This window comes from Canis lupus, chromosome 9 (assembly GCF_003254725.2).
Source record: "Canis lupus dingo isolate Sandy chromosome 9, ASM325472v2, whole genome shotgun sequence".
Taxonomy (NCBI): domain Eukaryota; kingdom Metazoa; phylum Chordata; class Mammalia; order Carnivora; family Canidae; genus Canis; species Canis lupus.
The window spans coordinates 16,085,827-16,108,490 of NC_064251.1; the positions used below are offsets into that span (position 1 = coordinate 16,085,827).

A 22,664-nucleotide genomic window follows, 5' to 3' on the forward strand; every position below is an offset into this window, starting at 1 on the left:
TGTTACTAATAATATTTTGCTGAATTAAAAGAATATAAGTTAGTATTAAAAGATATGAAACAATATTAATGTAGGGAAGGGGAAATGGAGTTAAAATGTTCTTTCTTTTAAGGATTTATTTATTTGAGAGAGAGAGAGCATGTGCGTGAGTGGAGGGAGTGGCAGAGAGAAAGGGAGAAGCAGACTCCCCAATAAGCAGGTAGCCTGGTAAGGGGCTGATCCTAGGACAAGAGATCATGACCTGAGCCAAAGGCAAATGCTTAACTGAACTGAGCCACCCAGGCGCCCCCGGAGTTAAAATGTTCTTAGGTCCTGTACTATTTAGGAGGAAATGAATTTGGAGGGGCTCTAATATGCAAGTTTATATGATTTTCCTTAGCAAGGCTCAGCAATAGAAGTGAAGATTTGAATGACTGAGGTGATCAAATGTTGCAAATTTTTATAGAGCAGGTGAGAACAGAGAGTAGTTGGACAGTAAAAGAAGTTAAAAGATAGTTATGTATTGAAAGAAAATGTAGAAATGCAGGGATTAGTATTTTTGATGAATATGAAGAGTATATTTCTTGGTAATTAGAGTAAGAAAATTGTAAGTCTATTTTTAAAAAAAGATTTTTATTTATTTGAGAGAGAGAGAAAGCGAGCGAAAAAGAGTAAGCAAGCATGGGGAGGGACAAGCAGACTCTGCATCCAGTGCAGAGCCCAAAATTGGCTCTATCTCAGGACCCCGATATCATGATCTGAGCCAAAACCAGGAGTTGGATGCTCAACAGACTCAGCCCCCCAGGTGCCCCTAGAAGGCTCTTTTTTAATGTATATATAATATATGTATGTAATCTTTGCACCCAATGTGGGGCTCAAACTAACAACCCTGAGATCAAGCAGTTGCCTGTCCTTTTGACTGAGCCAGCCAGGTACTCCTAGAAAGCTATTTTAAAGAGAAGGTAAAACTTGTGGCTTAAAGTTCCTAAGGTAGACCAGGAAGGAATAATGTAAGCCAGTGCCAAAACATGGGGAGAAGGGATCAGAAGTTGGTTATCACAAAAGTATAGAGGAACTGTTGGTTCACAACCTTGAAAGCTACCTGGATGAAATCTAAAACTGGCCCCCCATAAACAGTGATCAAGAAAGACCAAAGGAACAGGCAGACCAATCCAGATTGGTAGACGGCAGATTTATTAAGCAAAGGAACTTACATACAAAGCTTTTCCTGGGTGGCCACAAGATGAGTAGATCTTTGCATCTACCCTCTGGTATCTTAAAAGTTCATATAGAGGTCTTAACCGGGTTCAGTCATGTATACTGTTCCAGATGGCTTCAAAACACATTGCTCCCTCAACATTACATACTTGAACATGGCTCCCACTGTAAGAATGGTGGGCAGAGGATACATTCCAGAGACAGAGGAGGGAGTGAGGAGCCTCTGGTTGCCTGGGTCTGGCTAAAGGGTCAACCAGTAGTTACAACCTTTTGATTACCTCCTCCAATAGGAATGTATAATTGGGTGACAAGACTTTTTTTTCTTTTTCAAGTTTTTATTTAAATTCCAGTTAGTTAACTTACAGTGTAATATTAGCTTCAGGTATAGAATTTAGTGATTCATCACTTTCATACAACACCCAGTGCTCATCACAACACATGTTTTCCTTAATACCCATCACCTATTTAACCCACCCCCGTTTACCTCTCCTCCAGCAACTCTCAGTTTGTTCTCTATAGTTAAGAGTCTGTTTTACGGTTTGCCTCTCTCTCTTTTTTCCCCTTCTATGTTCATCTGTTTTGTTTCTTAAATTCCATATATGGAAAAAATCATATGGTATTTGGGTGACAAGACTTTTAAAAGATATTTAAATCATATACTTAATCTGAAATTAGCAACCTCTTCTCTGAGGGAATAAGTCCTCTTTCAGCTTCTTTCAAGTAAATACTTATCACCTATAACTCACTCTAACACCTGTACCATGCACCATGAGATTAATGAAAATACCCTGAATCAAAATATTCTTTTATGTCCAAAGAGTATAAAGAGTTAAAAAGTCATATTAACACCCAAGTAGATTTAGTTCCAGGAATTCTCAGACATAAGCTTATAAATATAAATTTCCCTTAAAAGATCTCTAATATCGGGATCCCTGGGTGGCGCAGCGGTTTGGCGCCTGCCTTTGGCCCAGGGCGCGATCCTGGAGACCCGGGATCGAATCCCACGTCGGGCTCCCGGTGCATGGAGCCTGCTTCTCCCTCTGCCTGTGTCTCTGCCTCTCTCTCTCATTGTGTGCCTATCATAAGTAAATAAAAATTAAAAAAAAAAAGATCTCTAATATCTATGATGCTCACCATCAGTTGGTAGGTTTTGTGACAAATCTTTAAGTTTCTTATCTGGGAACTTGATTTTCATGTTTTCTAAAGCATCTTCCAGGTTACTGACATCAACCTTCCGACCTAAAGAAAGAATCAGGAACACAAGAGAAATTTAATGACTTCCCTGAAGGAGAAAATTTCAATAAATCCCTGTGCACCGTGGCTAGCAGAATAAATATCAATGACAACACATTCAAGTGCACAAAGGTAGACAAAATGAAATTAGAATTGTAACCTCTTCCTTAGGCTTGAGGGCAATCTTGCAAAGTACAAATTCATTCTCCAATGAATTATAATGGTAGAACAACAAATTGAAAACTTCTTTCTGGTTAGGTAGGGCATAAATGCTAAGTTTAGTTCTTCTAGTCAACTGAAATGCCTTGAATAACTGCCAATTCTTCACTTCACATTTTCTATGTAGACCCAGATTTAAATCTGCTCTTAAACTAAATTTGACAAAAACCATACTTACTAAGCAGCAAAATGAAAGATTTTGAGCAAGGCTATATTCAAAATAGCAAAATTAGTTCAGATGAGAGGTAATAAGATCCACAAAAGAAAAGCTAAATGATAATACAAATATGAGGCAGGGGAATCTTATTTATCTTTCTTTTTATCGTGTTACTTACCTTTGAAAGATTTCACATCATCTAGCAATCTATTTTTATATACATTTCCATAATCTGTAAGAAAAGGCACAATTGACATCACAGATAAAGTAATATAGAGATTTAAAGAGACAGAACAAATGTATCATTTCACAAAGATACTTTTAAATGATTTGCCTTAGAGATAACTTTGATTTTACCCTTCAGTGTATCTGAAACCACAGAATGGGGAAAATTCTCTGAGTGCTGTGTGTGATGGAGGGCAAAGCCAATAATTGATGGCAAATAGCATAATGGAATATGAACCCATATTTCTTTTACTTTCTTTGACTTTTCCTTCTTTCTCTTACTCCTTTTTCTACTTCCTCTACTTTTAGTTTTGAAGGTGAAAACAATATAGTTGAAAATTTTACATCCAAAGGCAGGATTCAAGAAAATAGAATTGCTGATTCCCAAAGAAAGAACTAAATTACACTTTCCAAAGGAAAAACAAAGCCATGCTAACATTCCTTAGACATTCGTTTTGTTGTTGTTTTAAAATTAGGATATGTTATAAATATAGTTTTTTTTTTAAAGTTGTATTAAACACACAGGACCAACCTCCCTTGAAGGCTCTAGTAGTATTTGAAATGCTAACTATCAACTTGAAGATTTTTCACCAGTTCCAGGTATTCTTTAGGTGTGAATTCTATCCCAATGCCTTCCAGAATATTTTTTACATCTTTGATATTAATTTTTTCTCCTTTAAAAAAGAGAAATGGCAAGTATAGTTGACAATTTTAAGAATTATCTAAGTATTCAAAAAGATGAAACAAAATTGCCCATGTTTACACATCACCATTCCTGGCTTGCTAGATAAAAGACAAAGATATAGCAAGACCTGCTATAGGGGGAAAGGCAGGCAGAGAATTAGAACATATTTCCTTGACCCTAGGGAAAGATGCACTTTCATAACATTGGATAAGAAGGCATAATTCTCAGTAAACTGGGAATTTACATAATTGTCTTATAAATTAGAATGTAAAGGTTAACCTAATATTGCTCTCTGTTTTTCCTAAAATCATTAGATTATTTGGCCAATATCCTAATTTTTACTTCAATTATTATTCTAATGATCTAGATCAAGGATTAGCAAAATCTTTTCTGTAAAGAGCCAGACAGTAAATGTTTTAGAATTTGCAGGATATATTTCCTCTGTTCTAGCTACTAAACTCTGGTATTTTAGCAGAAAGCAGCCATTAATAATACATAAATGAAGAATATGACTGTGTTCCAATAAAACTTTATTTATAAGAGGCAGAGGACTAGATTTGTTGTGTTACCAGTAGTTCGTTTTTTTTTTTTTTTTTAGTAGTTTGTTTATCCTTTATATAGATTGTCAGTTTTTTCAGTGGTGAAGACCAGAAGCATTATTACTGGTAAGTATTTTAGAGGATATAGGACTTGCTATGGAGAAATGAGAAAATTTTAAAATCCAGATAACCCAAAGACTTACACAATTAGACACAAGACTTGTAACAACACCCTTGTAATAACCATCTAGGTGAGAAATAAAACACAGATAACACTCTGAGGGGCTCTCATACTCCTTTCCAATCCTTATCCACAATCTTTCTCTAGAGTTAATCACTATCATTTTTGGACACTGATTTCTTGCTTTTCTTTATACATTTCTCACAACTATCTTAAGAAAACAAGTTATTGTTTCTTGAAGAACCTGCACATTATTAGGGTTATGGAACACTACACATTATTTATGATAGCATTTTTATAGAGGCAAATGAAGCAAAATGAAAGACTATGTTGTTATTATGTAGGTAATAGAACTATGACTTTTAAATTTTTATTTATTTTTTTAGAACTATGATTTTTTTTTAAAGAAGAATAGGCAATATAAAATTCAGGATAGTGTTATCTCAAAAGTGGGGAGACATGGTAAAGGGATAGGGAAACAACCATGTGTTGATGCAATGATATTGGAAATATTCTAGTTACTTTGTTGAAGTGGAGTCATGGAAATTAGTACTATGCTTATGGATTTATGTGTTCACTGAAAAGACAAGATGGGAAAATGTCATTAAAGAATTAGAATTTTAATCTTTATGATAACTTTTAACTTGCCTGTAACTGCTGTCACATCACTCACCACTTTTTTCAGAGAAACATTTCCAACAGCTGTAATACAAAATAAAAAATTTGGACAATGACACCAATCAGGAAAAATGTGATATAGGGTCCAATGAAAGTCCATATATTCTATTAAATAATTTGTGTTCACCTTAAATTTATATTTCCTTGTTTGAGTGCTTGATTCTTTATTAATAAGAAGAACAATGGCATTTGGCCCATGTCCCTTGAACACAGGCTCTGACTATGACAAATGTATTATATTTCTAGTTCTTGTTTTCTTTTAAGCACAGCCAAAGGTGATATCTACAGAAGTCAGTTTATTTTGTTTTGTTTGTTTTTGGTGAACCTTACATCTAACACAGATAAGGAAGGGTCTTCACATCTTCCAGCTATTTGCAATAAGCTTTTCTCAAGTATTTCAACTCCTGAATCTATCTTAAAATGGTGGTGACATGTACTTGTTGGATATTTGAGGAAATAATGATGTTCTACTAGTTCCTATTATGGATATTTTTCTCTCAAGTATTTCAGGCTTTCTTGATTAGACATGCATTAATTTCCCCCACTGCTCCCATGTTTGTTTCTCTCTACCATTCTCTGGCATGATAACAGCTGTGAATACCTTCTCAGCAGTAATCATCGTTGAGTAGGATTAATTGGTAACACCGTTACATCGTTGGTAACACCTTTTATATTGAAAAAATAGGAGAAGAAGAGTGCCTCATGGCTCAGTTGCATAAGTGTCTGACTCTTGATTTTGGTTCAGGTCATGATCTCAGGGTCATGAGACTGAGTCTCGCATCAGGCTCTGTGCTGGGAATGGAGCCTGCTTGAGATTCTCTTTCACTCTCTCCTTCTGCCCCTCCCCCTGGCTACTCTCTTGTTCTAATTTCAGATGAATACAAATGAAAAAAGACAGGATTTCTTTTTATTGAAGGCCAAGTTCTTCTCCATGACTCTTAAAAATATCTTAAACTCCTCAAATCAATCTAGTTTTAGAAATTCTTTTTTTTTTTTTAAAGATTTTATTTATTTATTCATGAGAGATACACACAGAGAGAGGCAGAGACACAGGCAGAAGGAGAAGCAGGCTCCATGCAGGGATCCCAATGTGGGACTTGATACTGGGTCTCCAGGATCAACCCTGGGCTGCAGGCGGCGCTAAACCACTGTGCCACTGGGGCTGCCCTAGTTTTAGAAATTCTTATATGGATCCCAAGATTCTAAGTTCTCCTCTAAAAGGCAAAATACTTGTTTACAATGCTCACCATCCATAGGTTGATTTTGTACCACACTTTTAAATTCTTTATTTTTGAGCTTGATCCCCATGTTCCCCAGAAGTGTGTTCAGGTTATTGACATCGATCTTTCCTCCTTAGAAAGGGATGGAGATGTAAGAAAAAACCAGTTAAGACACAATATGAAAAATAATTCTTGTGCTGATGAGTTAATTCAATTCTCAATAGGCCTGGCTACTGGTTAGAATGTTAACTGGAATTACCTTATTGGAAAGTGGTTTGGTAGTAACTATTATGGTTCTTTGAAATGTTTATAACTTTTAGCCCACTAATTCCATTTGTGGGAATGCAGAAAAGGCTATGCCAAAGGGGAGAGGGAAATGTTCATTATAATCTTACTTGTAATAAGGAAAGAAAGAAGGAAAGAAGGAAAGAAAGAAAGAAAGAACCCACAATTTAAATTTCTAATGACAAGGTACTGGAAAGTAAACCATTGTATCTTCAATCTACAGAAAGTTACGTAACCATAGCTGGTACAAAAGGTGACTACCACAGGCAAAAAAACTGTTATTTTATAGGATGAAGTTACATCATGCAATCATTTAACATATATGAGTTAAAATCATATGCACAGTGAAAATACACATAAAATGAACAATGTAAATGCACTTGACTCTGACATTCTGTAGTTAGCAAACACATAAATAGAATGAACCTTAGATGGACAACATCAATTTATTATTCCATCATATGGATTCATTTCCCCTATGTCTATCATATTGTAAGTATCTTAAGTCAATGTGATTCTAGTATTAGATGCAGTTTTTTTAATATTATGGCTCTTAGGCAAGTAAACTATGTAATTGCTTAACTATAGCAATAACAATGTATTCCATCACTGGAAGAAAAAGTGACTAGTATGTTGGTATCTCTTATAGAGTCTTCCAATGGAATTTCAGAGCACTTTTGACTCAATGAGATTATTACTATTTTAACTATATAGGATTTCATAATATTAAGAATGGTAATGATTGGATAGCAGGATTATGAGTGATTATTTTATCTTTAATTTAATTTATATTTATTGGTCATGTAACACCTTTTATATTGAAAAAATAGAAGAAGAAGGGTGCCTGAGTGGCTCAGTTGCTTAAGTGTCCGACTCCTTCTTTTTTTTTTTTTTTTAAGATTTTATATATTTATTCATGCGAGAGGCAGAGACACAGGCAGAGGGTAAAGCAGGCCCCATGCAGGGAGCCTGACGTGGGACTCGATCCCGGGTCGACAGGACCATGCCCTGGGGTGAAGGCGGCGCTAAGCCGCTGAGCCACCCGGGCTGCCCTAAGTGTCCGACTCTTGATTTCGGCTCAGGTCATGATCTCAGGGTCATGAGACTGAGCCTTGCATTGGGCTCTGCATTGGGAATGGAGTCTGCTTAATATTCTCTCTCTCCCTCTCCTTCTGCCCCTCCCCCTGGCTTATTCTCTTGTTCTCTCTCTCTAAAAAAGCTAAAAAAGAAAAGAAAGAAAAATAGAAGAAAACTAACAATTCACAGCTGAGCATTATCATGATTATTTTCAGTACTATGAAGGCTAATAGTCTAATCAGACCTATCCAAAAGTACATAGAAAGATAACCGGGGCAGCCCGGGTGGCTCAGCAGTTTAGTGCCTGCCTTTGGCCCACGGCATGATCCTGGAGACCCGGGATTGAGTCCCACGTCAGGCTCCGTGCATGGAGCCTGCTTCTCCCTCTGCCTGTGTCTCCACTTCTCTCTCTCTCTCTCTCTCTGTGTCTCTCATAAATAAATAAAATATTAAAAAAAAAGAAAGATAACTGTGGAGATCTTGAGTACTGATTTTTTTGTCTGACCCTGGAATTAAGCCTACACAGGATCAAAAAAAACAAAAAGATGATAAGATTAATAATATATAGAAGGAATGGCAAAGGAATCATGATCTAGTAACTAGGAAAAAATATAAATACAGAGATTAAAAATCTCAATTTTACATACTTTCTCATTGTTTCTTACTCACCTTTGAATGACTTCAAAGCTGATAGCAATCTATTCTGAAAAACTTTCTTATTATCTGTAAGAAAAGGCACAGTTTAGGACAGAGAATGAGTCACAAATAGAATATAATGGTCAGGCTTTCCTTTGTGTGACCAACTTTAGAAATATACCCGCTTTCACCTTCAAATCATGATGAAGCTAAGCAATGAAAAAGTTCTCACTCTGGTATAGAGTGATAGTATGGTGTAGAGGTAAAGAGCCAGAGTTCAAATTCTAGCTCTATTGCTGCCTACTTTTGTGGCCTTAAGTAACAAACTGTGGCCTTTCTGTGCCACAGTTTCTACTATAAAATGGGCATATGGTGTCATCATTGTGAATTGTGAGGACAGAACCTGACACAACATAAGGGCTTAACAAATGTTAGCGGTTATTGTACTAGATCTAGTAATTGATCCAGTAATCAAATTACCAGGTATCTACTCCACCCCGCTTCTGCCCCCACAAATACAAAAACACTAATTCAAAGGGATACATGCATCCCTATGTTTATAGCAGCATTATTTATAATAGTCAAATTACGGAAGCAGTCCAAGTATGTATTGATAGATAAATAGGTAAAGAAGAGGTGGTATATATATATATAGCATATTTTATATATATGTGTTTGTGTGTGTGTATATATATATATATACACACACCATATTTTATATAAATAATGGAATATTATTCAACCATAAAAAAGAATAAAATTTTGCCATTTGCCACAACATGGATGGAGCTAGAGAGTATAAAGCTAAGTTAATGGAATAAGTCACTCACAGAAATATAAATACCATATGATTTCACTCACCTGTGTAATTTAAGAAACAAAACAAAGGAACCAAGGGAAATAAAAGAGGGAGAGAGACAAACTGAGAAACAGACTCTTAACTACAGAGAATAAACTCCTGTAGGTGGGGTAATGGGTGAAATAGGTGATGAGGATTCAGAAGTACACTTGTGGGTGCCTGGGTAGCTTAGTCAGTTAAGTATCTGACTTCAGCTCAGGTAATGATCTTAGAATCTTTGGATCAAGCCCCATGTTGGGCTCCCTACTCAGCAGGGGGTCTGCTTGTCCTTTTCCCTCTGCTCCTCTCTCTGCTCATGCTTTCTCTCTCTCAAATAAATAAATAAAATCTTTAAAAAAGAAGTACATTTATTATGGCACTGGGAGATGTATGGAATTATTGAATGACTATATAGTACACCCGAAACTAACATAACACTGTATGTTAGCTACATTGGAATCAAAATAAAAACTTAATAAAAAAAAGAAATTGAACTTAACAGAGGGAGGAGTTTTTAGGGTTTATCTCTGGGAAGGATAAGGATTAGGAAAAGGGACTCTCCGGGATCCCTGGGTGGTGCAGCAGTTTGGCGCCTGCCTTTGGCCCAGGGCGTGATCCTGGAGACTCGGGATCGAGTCCCACGTCGGGCTCCCGGTGCATGGAGCCTGCTTCTCCCTCTGCCTGTGTCTCTGCCTCTCTCTCTCTCTCTCTCTGTATCTGTCATAAATAAATAAAATATTAAAAAAAATAAATAAATAAAAGCGATTTTCATTAAAAAAAAAAAAAAAGGAAAAGGGACTCTCCAAGGGCAATGTTAGGAAAAGTGACTTGGGGAGAGAACAGGAATTTAAGAGGACTTCTGAAATATTTACTGAGAGACAAGATGTAAATTCTCCTTTCCTCTGCCTTTCAAAATCATCAGTAACATCTTTTCTCAACACTGATTTTGTGGAAAAGGATTCTTTTGACAGTTGAATTCTGTACTTGTATTGGCACAGAGTAATAATAAACTTTATATGGAAGCAAGAGCTGAGGATGAGTACAGGTAACATCCGAACATGTGTCACTTTAAAATATAAATATTACAACTAGACCCATAAAACTGAACTCTCCAGAGGTTACAGATGCAGCTTACCATCAACTGGTAGTAATTTTTGTAGTTTAAGACATTCCTTATCATTGACTTCTACTCTCATGTCTCCAGAATGTTCTGCAGATCACTGGCATCAATTTTTTCTCCTTTTAAAATACAGAGTGTTTATAGGTGAGAATTTTAGAAATTAACAACTCAATATTACAGAGGCTCAAGAGGTTTATAAGAACATGTTATTGACCTATATGATGAATATTTTAAAGTATACTTAAGATAGCTTATACTGCATCATTCTCAATTTGGGATTAAAGAGCAAAGGTAAAATCATTCATTTGGGGAAAATAATAGTGAAAGGGAATAAAGGGGAAAGGAGAAAAAATAAGTGGGAAATAACCAGAAAGGGAGACAGAACATGGAAGACTCCTAACTCTGGGAAATGAACTAAGGGTGGTAGAAGGGGAGGAGGGCAGGGGGTGGGGTGACTGGGTGGCGGGCACTGAGGTGGGCACTTGACAGGATGAGCACTGGGTGTTATTCTGTATGTTGGCAAATTGAACACCAATAAAAATAAATTTATTATTAAAAAAACAAAATAAAATCTCATAATTTAGAAAGTAAAAAAAAAAAGCAAAGGTAAAATAGGATGTGGAAATTGTGTGTCATTAGAAGTCAAAGCAAATTTGTTCCTAAATTATTGATATAAGAAAGGAGAAAGGCTCTCTTAATTTGGGGGATAATATGCAGGATAAAACCTAGTTATCAAACAGAATAGAGAACCCAGAAGTGGACCCTGAACTTTATGGTCAACTAATATTCGATAAAGGAGGAAAGACTATCCATTGGAAGAAAGACAGTCTCTTCAATAAATGGTGCTGGGAAAATTGGACATCCACATGCAGAAGAATGAAACTAGACCACTCTCTTTCACCATACACAAAGATAAACTCAAAATGGATGAAAGATCTAAATGTGAGACAAGATTCCTTCAAAATCCTAGAGGAGAACACAGGCAACACCCTTTTGGAACTTGGCCACAGTAACTTCTTGCAAGATACATCCACGAAGGCAAAAGAAACAAAAGCAAAAATGAACTATTGGGACTTCATCAAGATAAGAAGCTTTTGCACAGCAAAGGATACAGTCAACAAAACTAAAAGACAACCTACAGAATGGGAGAAGATATTTGCAAACGACGTATCAGATAAAGGGCTAGTTTCCAAGATCTATAAAGGACTTCTTAAACTCAACAGCAAAGAAACAAACAATCCAATCATGAAATGGGCAGAAGACATGAAGAGAAATCTCAGAGAGGAAGACATAGACATGGCCAACATGTACATGAGAAAATGCTCTGCATCACTTGCTATCAGGGAAATACAAATCAAAACCACAATGAGATACCACCTCACACCAGTGAGAATGGGGAAAATTAACAAGGCAGGAAACAATTGTTGGAGAGAATGCGGAGAAAAGGGAACCCTCTTACACTGTTGGTGGGAATGTGAAATGGTGCAGCCACTCTGGAAAACTGTGTGGAGGTTCCTCAAAGAGTTAAAAATAGACCTGCCCTACGACCCAGCAATTGCACTGTTGGGGATTTACCCCAAAGATTCAGATGCAATGAAACGCCGGGACACCTGCACCCAGATGTTTCTAGCAGCAATGTCCACAATAGCCAAACTGTGGAAGGAGCCTCGGTGTCCATCGAAAGATGAATGGATAAAGAAGATGTGGTTTATGTATACAATGGAATATTACTCAGCCATTAGAAATGACAAATACCCACCATTTGCTTCAATGTGGATGGAACTGGAGGGTATTATGCTGAGTGAAGTAAGTCAATAAGAGAAGGACAAACAGTGTATGTTCTCATTCATTTGGGGAATATAAATAACAGTGAAAGGGAATATAAGGGAAGGGAGAAGAAAAAGACTCCTAACTCTGGGAAACGAACTAGGGGTGGTGGAAGGGGAGGAGGGCAGGGGGTGGGGGTGAATGGGTGACAGGCACTGAGGGGGGCACTTGACGGGATGAGCACTGGGTGTTATTCTGTATGTTGGTAAATTGAACACCAATAAAAAAGTAATTTATTTAAAAAAAAACCTAGTTATCAAATTGGATAATGAGTTGCCAAAAGAAATAATTATGGCAAGGAGATCTTATACTGACTTATGTCTTTGATTTTTCACAAAATCCACATTATCTTGAGCTTTATAAAACTTTACCTTATTTTATTCATGTGTTTACCTAAAATTTAGCTATTTACGTGTTGGCAAAGACATATACATATGTGAGAAAAACACCTCTACAGTATATAGGACTTGTTTTCAAAAACAAGTTCTGTGGTTTATTTTTAAAATAGATAATCCAAGGTCAAATGGATTTTATCAGGCAGAAATATTTTATAATAAGTAGGTAAGTTGGCAAAATTAGTATGAATAGACTACTGGGAGAATAACATTTAAAATATAATTTATTATAGAACACTCACCTGTAAAATCTTTCATTTTCAGTGTCACATTTTCCAGATCAACCTTCCCATCAACTGTAAGACAAAGAGCAGTCACAGACCAAAAATGAGACTGTTCCTTCTTTTTTCTCTTCCTATGACATCTGTCCCTCCACTAGAATGTTGATATCATCTTGAATTTTAGTTCTAGACTATTATGTTACATTTTTCATCATACTTACTGAAATATAAGTTTTTAAAAGTTCTTTCCTCCACTTTGGTTCATCCCAGTATTTTCTCTTGTATTATATATATTTTTAAATTTTGTGTGTAGTCTGTTTTTTTCTCCTGTTACGTATAAATTTCTCTTTGTTCCTGATGTTATTAAATTTTACAAGGATGTTTAGGCATAGGGTGAAAAAAATTTTTTGAAAAAGTTTTGTAATCTGACCTAGCTCTGTGTTCCCTTTCAATATAGGACTACAGGGAAGGATAAGAAGAAATGAAATGATAATATGTGAGTAATTCAGGGAACACATTATATAAAACAAAAACAATAAATTGGGAAGTGGATAAGAAAGATAGTCCTCTTGAGTGAGGATAAAAATCTAATATAAAATTGGATTATGATAAATTAAGGATGCATATTGTAATTTTTTTTTAATTTTATTTATTTATGATAGTCACACACAGAGAGAGAGGCAGAGACACAGGCAGAGAGAGAAGCAGGCTCCATGCACCGGGAGCCTGATGTGGGATTCGATCCCGGGTCTCTAGGATCGCGCCCTGGGCCAAAGGCAGGCGCTAAACCGCTGCGCCACCCAGGGATCCCACATATTGTAATTTTTACAGTAACCTTTAAAACTTCCAAATTAACAAGAAAAATAAAATATAATCATTCCAAAAGGAAGGCAAGAATGGAAGGAAATAGAATATTGAACATGTGATATAAGTACAGGTATTCAGTAAAAGTAGATTTAAACACAGATATGTCAGTAATTTCATAATTACTACTAATATTGTAAAAATGTAAATGATTTCAGATTGCTAATTGTTTAGGATTTTTGCATTATTTGCTTATGAGAGAGATTAGCCTGTGATCTTCCTTTTTTTGTATTGTTTTCATCAAATTTTGGTATCAAGATTATGATAGTTTCATAAATCAAGCCGGGAAGTGTTCTTTGATTTTGTGTTTTTGAAGAGCTGAGTAATATGGGCATTATTTATTATGTATATACTAGATAAAATTCATCAAGGAAGTTATCTAAGCCTCTAAAACTTAAGAATTAAAAATATCTTAAGTCTAAGGATTCAGAGAGGTTGAATGTAAAAGGATGGATAACTATGGACTATACAAATACTATGCAAAATAGTGTAGGAATATTAATGTCAAACAAAATAAACTTTAAGAAAAAGCATTTCTAAGAAAAAAAGAAAAAGCATTTCAAAGAAAAAGGTTTAATTCAACATGAAGATGTCATAATTCTAAACTTGTATGATCCTAATAATATGGCCTCAAAATACATAAAGAAAAATTTAAAATTACATTGAGAAATAGAAAAATAAAAAATTATAGTTGAAGATTTTTGACACATATTTGTCAGTAGTTAATAGAATAAGCAGAGAAAAATCTTTATGACTTTAGGAAATTTGAACAATAAATTTAACAAACTTGATTTAATGGACATATAGACAACCCAATAATTTCAGGATACATATTTCTTCACATAGGGAATATTTAGAAAAAAATGACCATATCCTGTATTATAAAGTCAAATCTCAATAAATTTAAAAGCAACGGCAAAAAACAATCCAAAAATATTAAGTTTTATTTACAATAGCACCAAATATAATAAGTCACCTAGGAATAAATCTAACAAAAGAAGCACAAAACTCATACTCCAAACACTACAAAATTTTGTTGATAGTAGTAAGATAAAAAAAATCTCTTAGCAAAATAGGAATAGAAGAGAACTCCTCTAATCTAATAAAAGTTATATATATATATATAAAACTTATATATATATAACTTCAGCAAAGTAATACTTAATGGTGAAATATGGAAATACTTCTCTTTGAGGTTAGAAATGAGATAAGGATGCCCATTATCATTGCATTTTGACAATATTATACTAGAAATCCTAACTGATGCAGTAAGGCAAGACAAAGACTAAAAGATATAATCATTGAAAAGAGAAAAAGAAAACTGCCTATTATTTGGAAACATGATTATATATGAGAATATTCAGATAATTATAATTTATAAAAGAGTGAAGACAGGTTGCTGGATATAAGCTCATTACACAAAATCAATAATTTTTTATGTATCAGCAACAAGCTGAAAAAAGAAAATTTTAAGAAATACTATTTACAATAGTATAAAAAATACCTAGGAATAAACCCATTGAATTAAATGTAAAACTTTACATATAAAATTATAAAATAGCCAGTCTAGGGCACTAAGGCACCAGGAAGGTAAAGATGTTGGCATTGCTAATCCAAGCCACTGTTTGGGCTGTGAACAAGAGAAAGCTGACAACCCACCCAGTCTGCCCTCACCCTGACACTCTCAGCAGTAAAGAACTTCTTAAAAAGAAGCTTAAATTTTTACACTTCAAACTGAGGGTTGTAATAGCTTTGTATTATATTCTTATATTCTAGAATATACAAAGACAAAAGTATATTCGGATGGAGAAGTTGTTTAAGATGGAGTCAGAATGTTCATTGAAAAGAAAGAACAGTTAACACTTTAAGGAACAGAATTGGACTAGGTTGAAGACAACTTATCCCAAGTTTGTGTTCAATAACCCAAACATGAAAGAAACTTATGACTGTGGAAAAAGCTTTAATATTTGAAACCTCAGAACTAGTCTGGATGTAAGCTCCAGGAGGTTTGTGGAAGCCTTTAGGCTTACTGAATAAATCATGTGACTGTTATGTGCTGAAGGTTTATAATGTATGGCTGCCTTATGAGGAAAATACAGTGATGCATTTTGAAAATGAAGCCACTGTTAGATTTGAGAAATGATGTTTGTATTCTTTTTAGGGGAGAGAAAATAAGAAATCGCTTTTTGGGGGTTATTTTTCTGTTTTCCCCTCTTTTTAAAAATTCATGTATTATATTAGATTCAGGTGTACAATATAATGATTAAGCCATTCTATACATTTCTCAGAGCTCATCAAGATACTTGTAGTCTTAATCCTTTACCTAGCTCATCCATCTGTCCCACCCATTTTTCTGTTTTTTAAAGGAAAAAAAACACGAAATCTTACACTGCACTTAACTTCCTTGCATCCTTTCTAAACTAATTTCATTAAAGTTGCTTTTTCTGGGCAGTTTGGTTGGCTCAGCGGTTTAGCGCTGCCTTTGGCCCAGGTTGTGATCCTGGAGACCCGGGATTGAGTCCCACGTTGGGCTCCCTGCATGGAGCCTGCTTTTCCCTCTGCCTGTGTCTCTGCCCCTCTCTCTCTCTCTCTCTTGCTCTGTGTCTCGCATGAATAAATAAATAAAATCTTTAAAAAAAAGTTGCCTTTTCTGGAAGGATTACCAGAAGTTTATTCTTAATAGATGTGCAGTCATTAGATCTCTGTTGAATGGCCTGAAATTGTATCTCCCTTGGTGATATCCTGATCAGAGTGATGGTTTTTATTTTATTTTTTAAAAAAGATTTTATCTATCTATCTATCGTATGAGCTGGGGGAGGGGCAGAGGGACAATCTCTCCAAGATCTGGGTTGAGCGTGGAGCCTAACTTGGGGCTCCAACTCACAATCCTAACATTATGACCTGAGCCAAAACCAAGAGTTGGATGCTCAACTAACAGAGTTATCCAGGTGCTCCCAGAGTGATGGCTTTTAAAATTCAGAGGTAGGAAGTCCTGTCTGTCAATCATGAAAAAAAAATTTAAAAAAATTTTAAAAAGATTTTATTTATTTATTCACGAGAGACAGAGAGAGAGGCAGAGATACAGGCAGAGGGAGAAGTAGGCTCCATGCAGGGGGCCCAACATGGGACTCGATTCCAGGTCTCCAGGATCAGGTCCTGGGCTGAAGGCAGTGCTAAACCGCTGAGCCACCCGGGCTGCCCACAAAAAAAAATTTTAATCCAAACTTGGCCCAGTCATTTTACATTGTTATAAAAATTTTCATTGATGCCTCATTGACTTCTTTTTTAAGCAGCCATTCGATTAAAGTATCAGGCAAAGATTTTCTTGATTGGTAGTGCAGAATAGTTCTGAGTTATGGTATCAAAAGATAAGAAATACTTGTCTGGGGGAATCCCTGGGTAGCTCAGCAGTTCAATGCCTGCCTTTGGCACAGAGCGTGATCCTGGAGTCCCAGGATCCAGTCCTGCATCAGGCTCCCTGCATGGAGTCTGCTTCTCCCTCTGTGTCTCTGCACCCGCCCCCCGCCCCCCCCCCCCCCCCGTGTGTCTCTCATGAGTAAATAAATAAAATCTTAAAAAAAGAGAAATACTTGTCTTTTATTTATTTTTATTTTTATTTTTTTAAGTTTTTTTTTTTAATTTTTTATTTATGATAGTCACAGATAGAGAGAGAGAGAGAGGCAGAGACACAGGCAGAGGGAGAAGCAGGCTCCATGCACCGGGAGCCCGATGTGGGATTCGATCCCGGGTCTCCAGGATTGCGCCCTGGGCCAAAGGCAGGCGCCAAACCACTGCGCCACCCAGGGATCCCCAATACTTGTCTTTTAATACATTTCTTTTGCCACTGTAAAGTCTGCTCAAAGATGGGATCTCAATCTGACTTAGATTCTTTTAGTTGACAAGTTGCTCTGTATTATGAATTATCAAGTACTTCTTTTTGGTTGTTCCTTATGTTATACTGATTGTACTACTAGACTGGGTTATTTGTTTTTCACATGCTATCTTCCTTCCATTCTGTCTTCTTTCTTATTTCCCTTTTGCTATTTTTCTTTGCTATGTTAATGCTAGGAAAGTTGCCATGTCCTTTCTTTTTATATTGCATTGGCTTCAGCAGTTCTGTTCAGATCTTCATTTTAGTTTCAGAGTTTAATGTAACCTTTAGTTGCTCTTTCTGTAGCATCCAAGGCCACTTTGCTTTCCTCAGTGAAATGCAGTTGAGGAAAACTGTTCTACTCACTTCTACCGTAATCTGAGGGTGTGGTGAGGTATTACGTGTTATACTTGAGCCCTGCTCTCATACGAGAGGTCTGGTCAAATGTCCCAACAGGGTTCATTGCTCTAATTAAGTAGAATGAACCCTGGTAAAGACATTTAACCAAACCATAGATCTGTGCATGGGATGGTATTCTTGAGCTTCACATCAGACCTCCAATTCCGCCTGTGGTCCTGAAGTGTTTACTTTCACTAAATAGTGATTCCTGTTATTCATTTCTCCCATTTTATTGTTTTTTCCCCAGCAGTGGTTTCTATTCCTTCCTAGGAGGGAGGGAGGGAGAGAGGGAGTCAGGAGGAGGAGGAGGAGAGAGAAATTTATCCAATTTGCTTCACTCCAGATCTGGGCATTTTAGTAAGAAATCTCTGGATTTCACCATTTTAGTTTCTGAGGGAGGAGAAAGGCTAAGAGAAGGCTAGTTCTGCTGTACTACTCTAAAATCTTTTATTTCTTTGGTTGTCCTCATTAAACATTATGGCATTAGATAGGCCTCCTTTTATTATTTGATTGGTGCTGAATTTCCTTTGCTGATTTTTACTTTTTTGTTCTCGTTCACTTTGTTAGGTATTGGAGGAAAGAAAAACTAGGCAGATTTTGGTTTCTTTATCATCTTAAACTGAAGCCCTCTGGATCAGTAAGCATTACTGTTAAATAGTAACTGCTATAAACAGTTCCTTAAAGATTTGAAAGAACTTACTCTTAAAACCTTCTGGGCCTGTTACCTTTTGTTAGAGTGCTGAGCGGTGCTGGAAAAGTGATAGATGTAATTATTTGATACTTTTTTCAACTATCATTATTGGTCTGTCTATATTTTTCACTTCTTATTTGATCAATATTGGTAATTTATTTCTTTTGTTCTGGAAAAGTGTTCACTTTACTAATATATTTAACATCTTAATCTCATGTTATATGTGGTTTCTTACTGTCATAGCAGTATTATGTTCGATATCCACAGTTATCTCTCTTTTAAAATTCTTAGTATGTTTCTCTCTATCCCTTTCCAGGCATACAGCCAAGGCATACCTACTGGAAATAACCATCAGTCTATTTAATCATTCTTCATTGTAGACTGTTCTCTTACTTACTTTTTAATATTCCTTTTAAATGTTTCACATTCTACTTTCCTTTTCTTCTTCATGCTTTGACCTAAGAATGGCTTGGCAGAACTCTAATTTTCATTATTCATAGAATACTCTGTTAATGAAGAGCCAGGATGTGCTTTCATTTGAGACCTGAATTCAGATACATGCTTTAAAAATGTTCTGTTGAAAGATGCCTAGGTGGCTCAGTTGGTTAAGCGTCTGCCTTTGGCTCAGGTCATGATCCCAGGGTCCTGGGATGGAGCCAGAGGCAGTGGGGAGTATGCTTCTCTCTCTCCTTCTGCTCCTCCCTCTGTCCATGCCCTTTCACTTTCTCTCTCTCAAATAAATAAATACAATCTTAAAAAAAAAGTCCTGTTGATACTAAATAAACACTATCCCTGGTCTCTTGATATTCTCAAACCCAGGCTGTCCTAAAGAGAATACATTTTTTTTTTTAAATTTATGATAGTCACACAGAGAGAGAGAGAGAGAGAGGCAGAGACACAGGCAGAGGGAGAAGCAGGCTCCATGCACCAGGAGCCTGACGCGGGATTCCATCCTGGGTGTCCAGGATCGCGCCCTGGGACAAAGGCAGGCGCCAAACCGCTGCGCTACCCAGGGATCCCAAGAGAATACATTTTTATGTACAATACTCACCATCAACTGGTAGGTCTTGTGAAAAATCTTCAAGTTCTTTAGGTGAGAGCTTAATCCCCGTATTTTTCAGAAATGTGTTCAGGTTATTCATATTAACCTTTCCTCCTTAGGAGAGAAAACATAGCATAAAAAACCAAGATGTGAAAAATTCCTCATTAATTCATACATATTATGGTTATCACTTTACTCATAAAGACATTTTTTTTAATCTAGAATTATCATAAAACATTAAGGTCCAGTAAGACCTTAGGCATACAAGGAGGGTCAATATTAAAAACATATATAGAGTTTCATCCTCTGACTGTATCTTTTGTTATATCAACACAGTGAAAGTGTTATATACATACATATATATGTATGTATGTTATATATATGTATATGTATGTATGTTATATATGTATATGTATACACATATGTATATATATGTATGCATGTTATATATACATATAAATACCATATCCATAAATATTTGGAAATTCATATGTGAACTTTTTAATGTAATAAAAATAAACTAGTGTATATGAAAAATAAGAGAATATCTCACATTTATCTGCTTTCTCATACTTCTCACTCACTTTTAAGAGTCTTCACACCATCTAGCAACCTTTTTTAATACACTTTTCCTTCAGCTGTAAGAAAAGGCATAATTCAGGTCAGAGAAAAATAATAAGGGACTTTCACCTAAACAATAAATATTCTACAATTTTCCTCTAATTCCATAAATTTCAAAAAGATAGACTTTTAATGATTTTTCTGAAATTTACCTAATTTGTTCTCAAATAATCACAAAATTTGCTTGGAGAAATATTTTAATGAGGCAAATTTATTCACTCTTGCATAAAAGGCAAGGATTATGGCTTAAAACTTATAAAACATATATCTCTTTTGATTTACTTTTATCTCTAATTTCTTTTCTTACAGTCTTTATTCCATTTTTACATCTTTCCACTTACTCTTAGGAATATTTATGGAACTAAGGACAACAATACACATATGTTATTGGGAGGATTAAGTGAAATAGCTATTGCCTACCATAATAAAAACTAAATAACTGAATAACTAAATAACCCAAATTTTCTTTGGCAAAAATCAAATAATTCTAAAAGTCTTCAAAAATGATTAAACAAAACAACCTGGTAACAATCTGGTATCATTTTAGAAGAAAATCCTACAGCATTCTAAAGCTCCTTGAAATATACATATATATTTTAAATCCTTACCATCAAGTGGTAGAGTTTTTACTAAATTAAAGTATTCCTTCTCTGTGACCTCAACTTTCCTGTCTTTCAGAGGATCACATACATCACTGACATCTACCTGCTCTCCTAGAAAAGATAGAAATGGTGACAAAGGAGAATCTAAGAACACAAAATTAATGAGTTATTAAATCAAATGCTGTTAACTAGCAATATTTTCACTCATGTGCCATTAAAATAATTTCATGGGTAGTTAACAATTATGTATTCTAAAAACATTAAAATTTATTATCACCTTGAGTGATTATATAAAATGTAAGAAATGAGACAAATAATAATTTGGGTCTTTCCTTCACAAAATAGAAAAGTAGTTTTCCTGATACTTTCGAATTATAATTACGTTAGGAGCAGGATGTTAGGCACATAAATATAGACATATACATAGATTACATGCTTATATGAATTAAATAATTAACACACTATATATAAAAATGCACATAGTTAATGTTTGTTAGAAAGTATGTTTCAAAAACAGGGCCTCAGGCTTCCATAATAATTTTTTGTTTTGTACTATTTTTATGGTAAATAATCTTTTGATTATTGTAGTTTTATACTTTGTAACTTTAGAAAGGCAAAATAATTTTGGTTTAATTAAGTCTTTTGGTTTAAATCAGTGGAAACTGAATCTCTGAAAGTTTACTTTCTAGAATCTAGAAACTAGATCTAGTTCTAGATCTAGAACTTTCTAGAATCTAGAAATCCTAAACTTTAATCCATAAATTAGATATGTTGCATATTTTAAATGTATATGTCTAGAATGGATTTCTTTTTATTTATTATGCTTAGGAGTTACTTGGCTTCTTCAAATTGGCACTTTTATCTATTCTGGAAAGTTCTCTTCAAATATTGCCTCTGTCTTGTTTCTCTTTCTCTTTTCTTCCTATAGTTTCAATTATATATATATATATATATATATATATATATATCCTATCCTCTGTGTCTTTTATATTTTTATATATATATTTTTTAATTTTTTAAAAAATTTATTTATGATAGTCACACACACACACACACACACAGAGAGAGAGAGGCAGAGACATAGGCAGAGGGAGAAGCAGGCTCCATGCACCGGGAGCCCGACATGGGATTCGATCCTGGGTCTCCAGGATTGCGCCCTGGGACAAAGGCAGGCGCCAAACCGCTGTGCCACCCAGGGATCTCTATTTTTATATTTTTATAAAATATAACTAGTAATAAAAGTTTACGTTTATATTTCCTATTTCTTTATCTTTCTGTGCTATATACCTTGTAATTTCTTAAGTTCCTTAGTTCTTTCTTCAGCTGTTTATAAATTACTGTTAAATCCTTCAAATGTTTTAAATTTTTAGTATTTTCATTGCTCAAAAGTCTATTTGGTTCTTTATCAAATCTGCTTGCTCTTTCCTCAAATGTATTCAAGCCTCTCCTTAAATTATTAAATTATATTAAGCATGCTTATTTAATAATTTTTGGTCTGATAATTCCAAAATCTAAAACCTTTGCTGATCTGATTCTGCTGTTGTTCATGAGGGGTGTCTCACTCAAGTTGCCTCATTTCCTTCTATATTTAATAATTTTAAACTATGAATTGCTCTTTATGTGAAATTTTTTAAAAAAGATTTTGTTTATACACACACACACACACACACACACACAGAGGCAGAGACACAGGCAGAGGGAGAAGCAGGCTCCATGCAAGAAGCCCGATGTGGGACTGGATCCTGGGTCTCCAGGATCACACCCCTGGCTGCAGGCAGCGCTAAACCGCTGCGCCACCGGGGCTGCCCTGAAATTTTGATTTAAGAAGAAGAACAGTATCC

General features: G+C 35.4%; 1 protein-coding gene across 4 annotated transcripts in view; it reads right to left on the bottom strand.

The window, feature by feature from the left end:
• LOC112652933 (uncharacterized) overlaps positions 1-22,664 on the bottom strand; it is a 73,147-nt gene that overhangs the window by 43,345 nt on the left and 7,138 nt on the right. For 2 of the 4 annotated variants that reach the window (XM_035721227.2, XM_035721232.2), the window contains exons 3-11: positions 20,154-20,238; positions 19,610-19,714; positions 12,755-12,808; positions 10,306-10,409; positions 8,366-8,419; positions 6,362-6,466; positions 5,085-5,138; positions 2,985-3,038; positions 2,332-2,436 (exon numbers count right to left, since the gene is read on the bottom strand). In XM_035721227.2, the coding sequence (XP_035577120.1) occupies positions 2,332-2,436; positions 2,985-3,038; positions 5,085-5,138; positions 6,362-6,466; positions 8,366-8,419; positions 10,306-10,366 (433 nt within the window). In that variant the 5' untranslated portion in view covers positions 10,367-10,409; positions 12,755-12,808; positions 19,610-19,714; positions 20,154-20,238. Of the gene's footprint in view, positions 1-2,331; positions 2,437-2,984; positions 3,039-5,084; positions 5,139-6,361; positions 6,467-8,365; positions 8,420-10,305; positions 10,410-12,750; positions 12,809-19,609; positions 19,715-20,153; positions 20,239-22,664 lie in introns of all 4 variants that reach the window. The other 2 variants (XM_035721230.2, XM_035721228.2) reach the window with 2 other exon arrangements.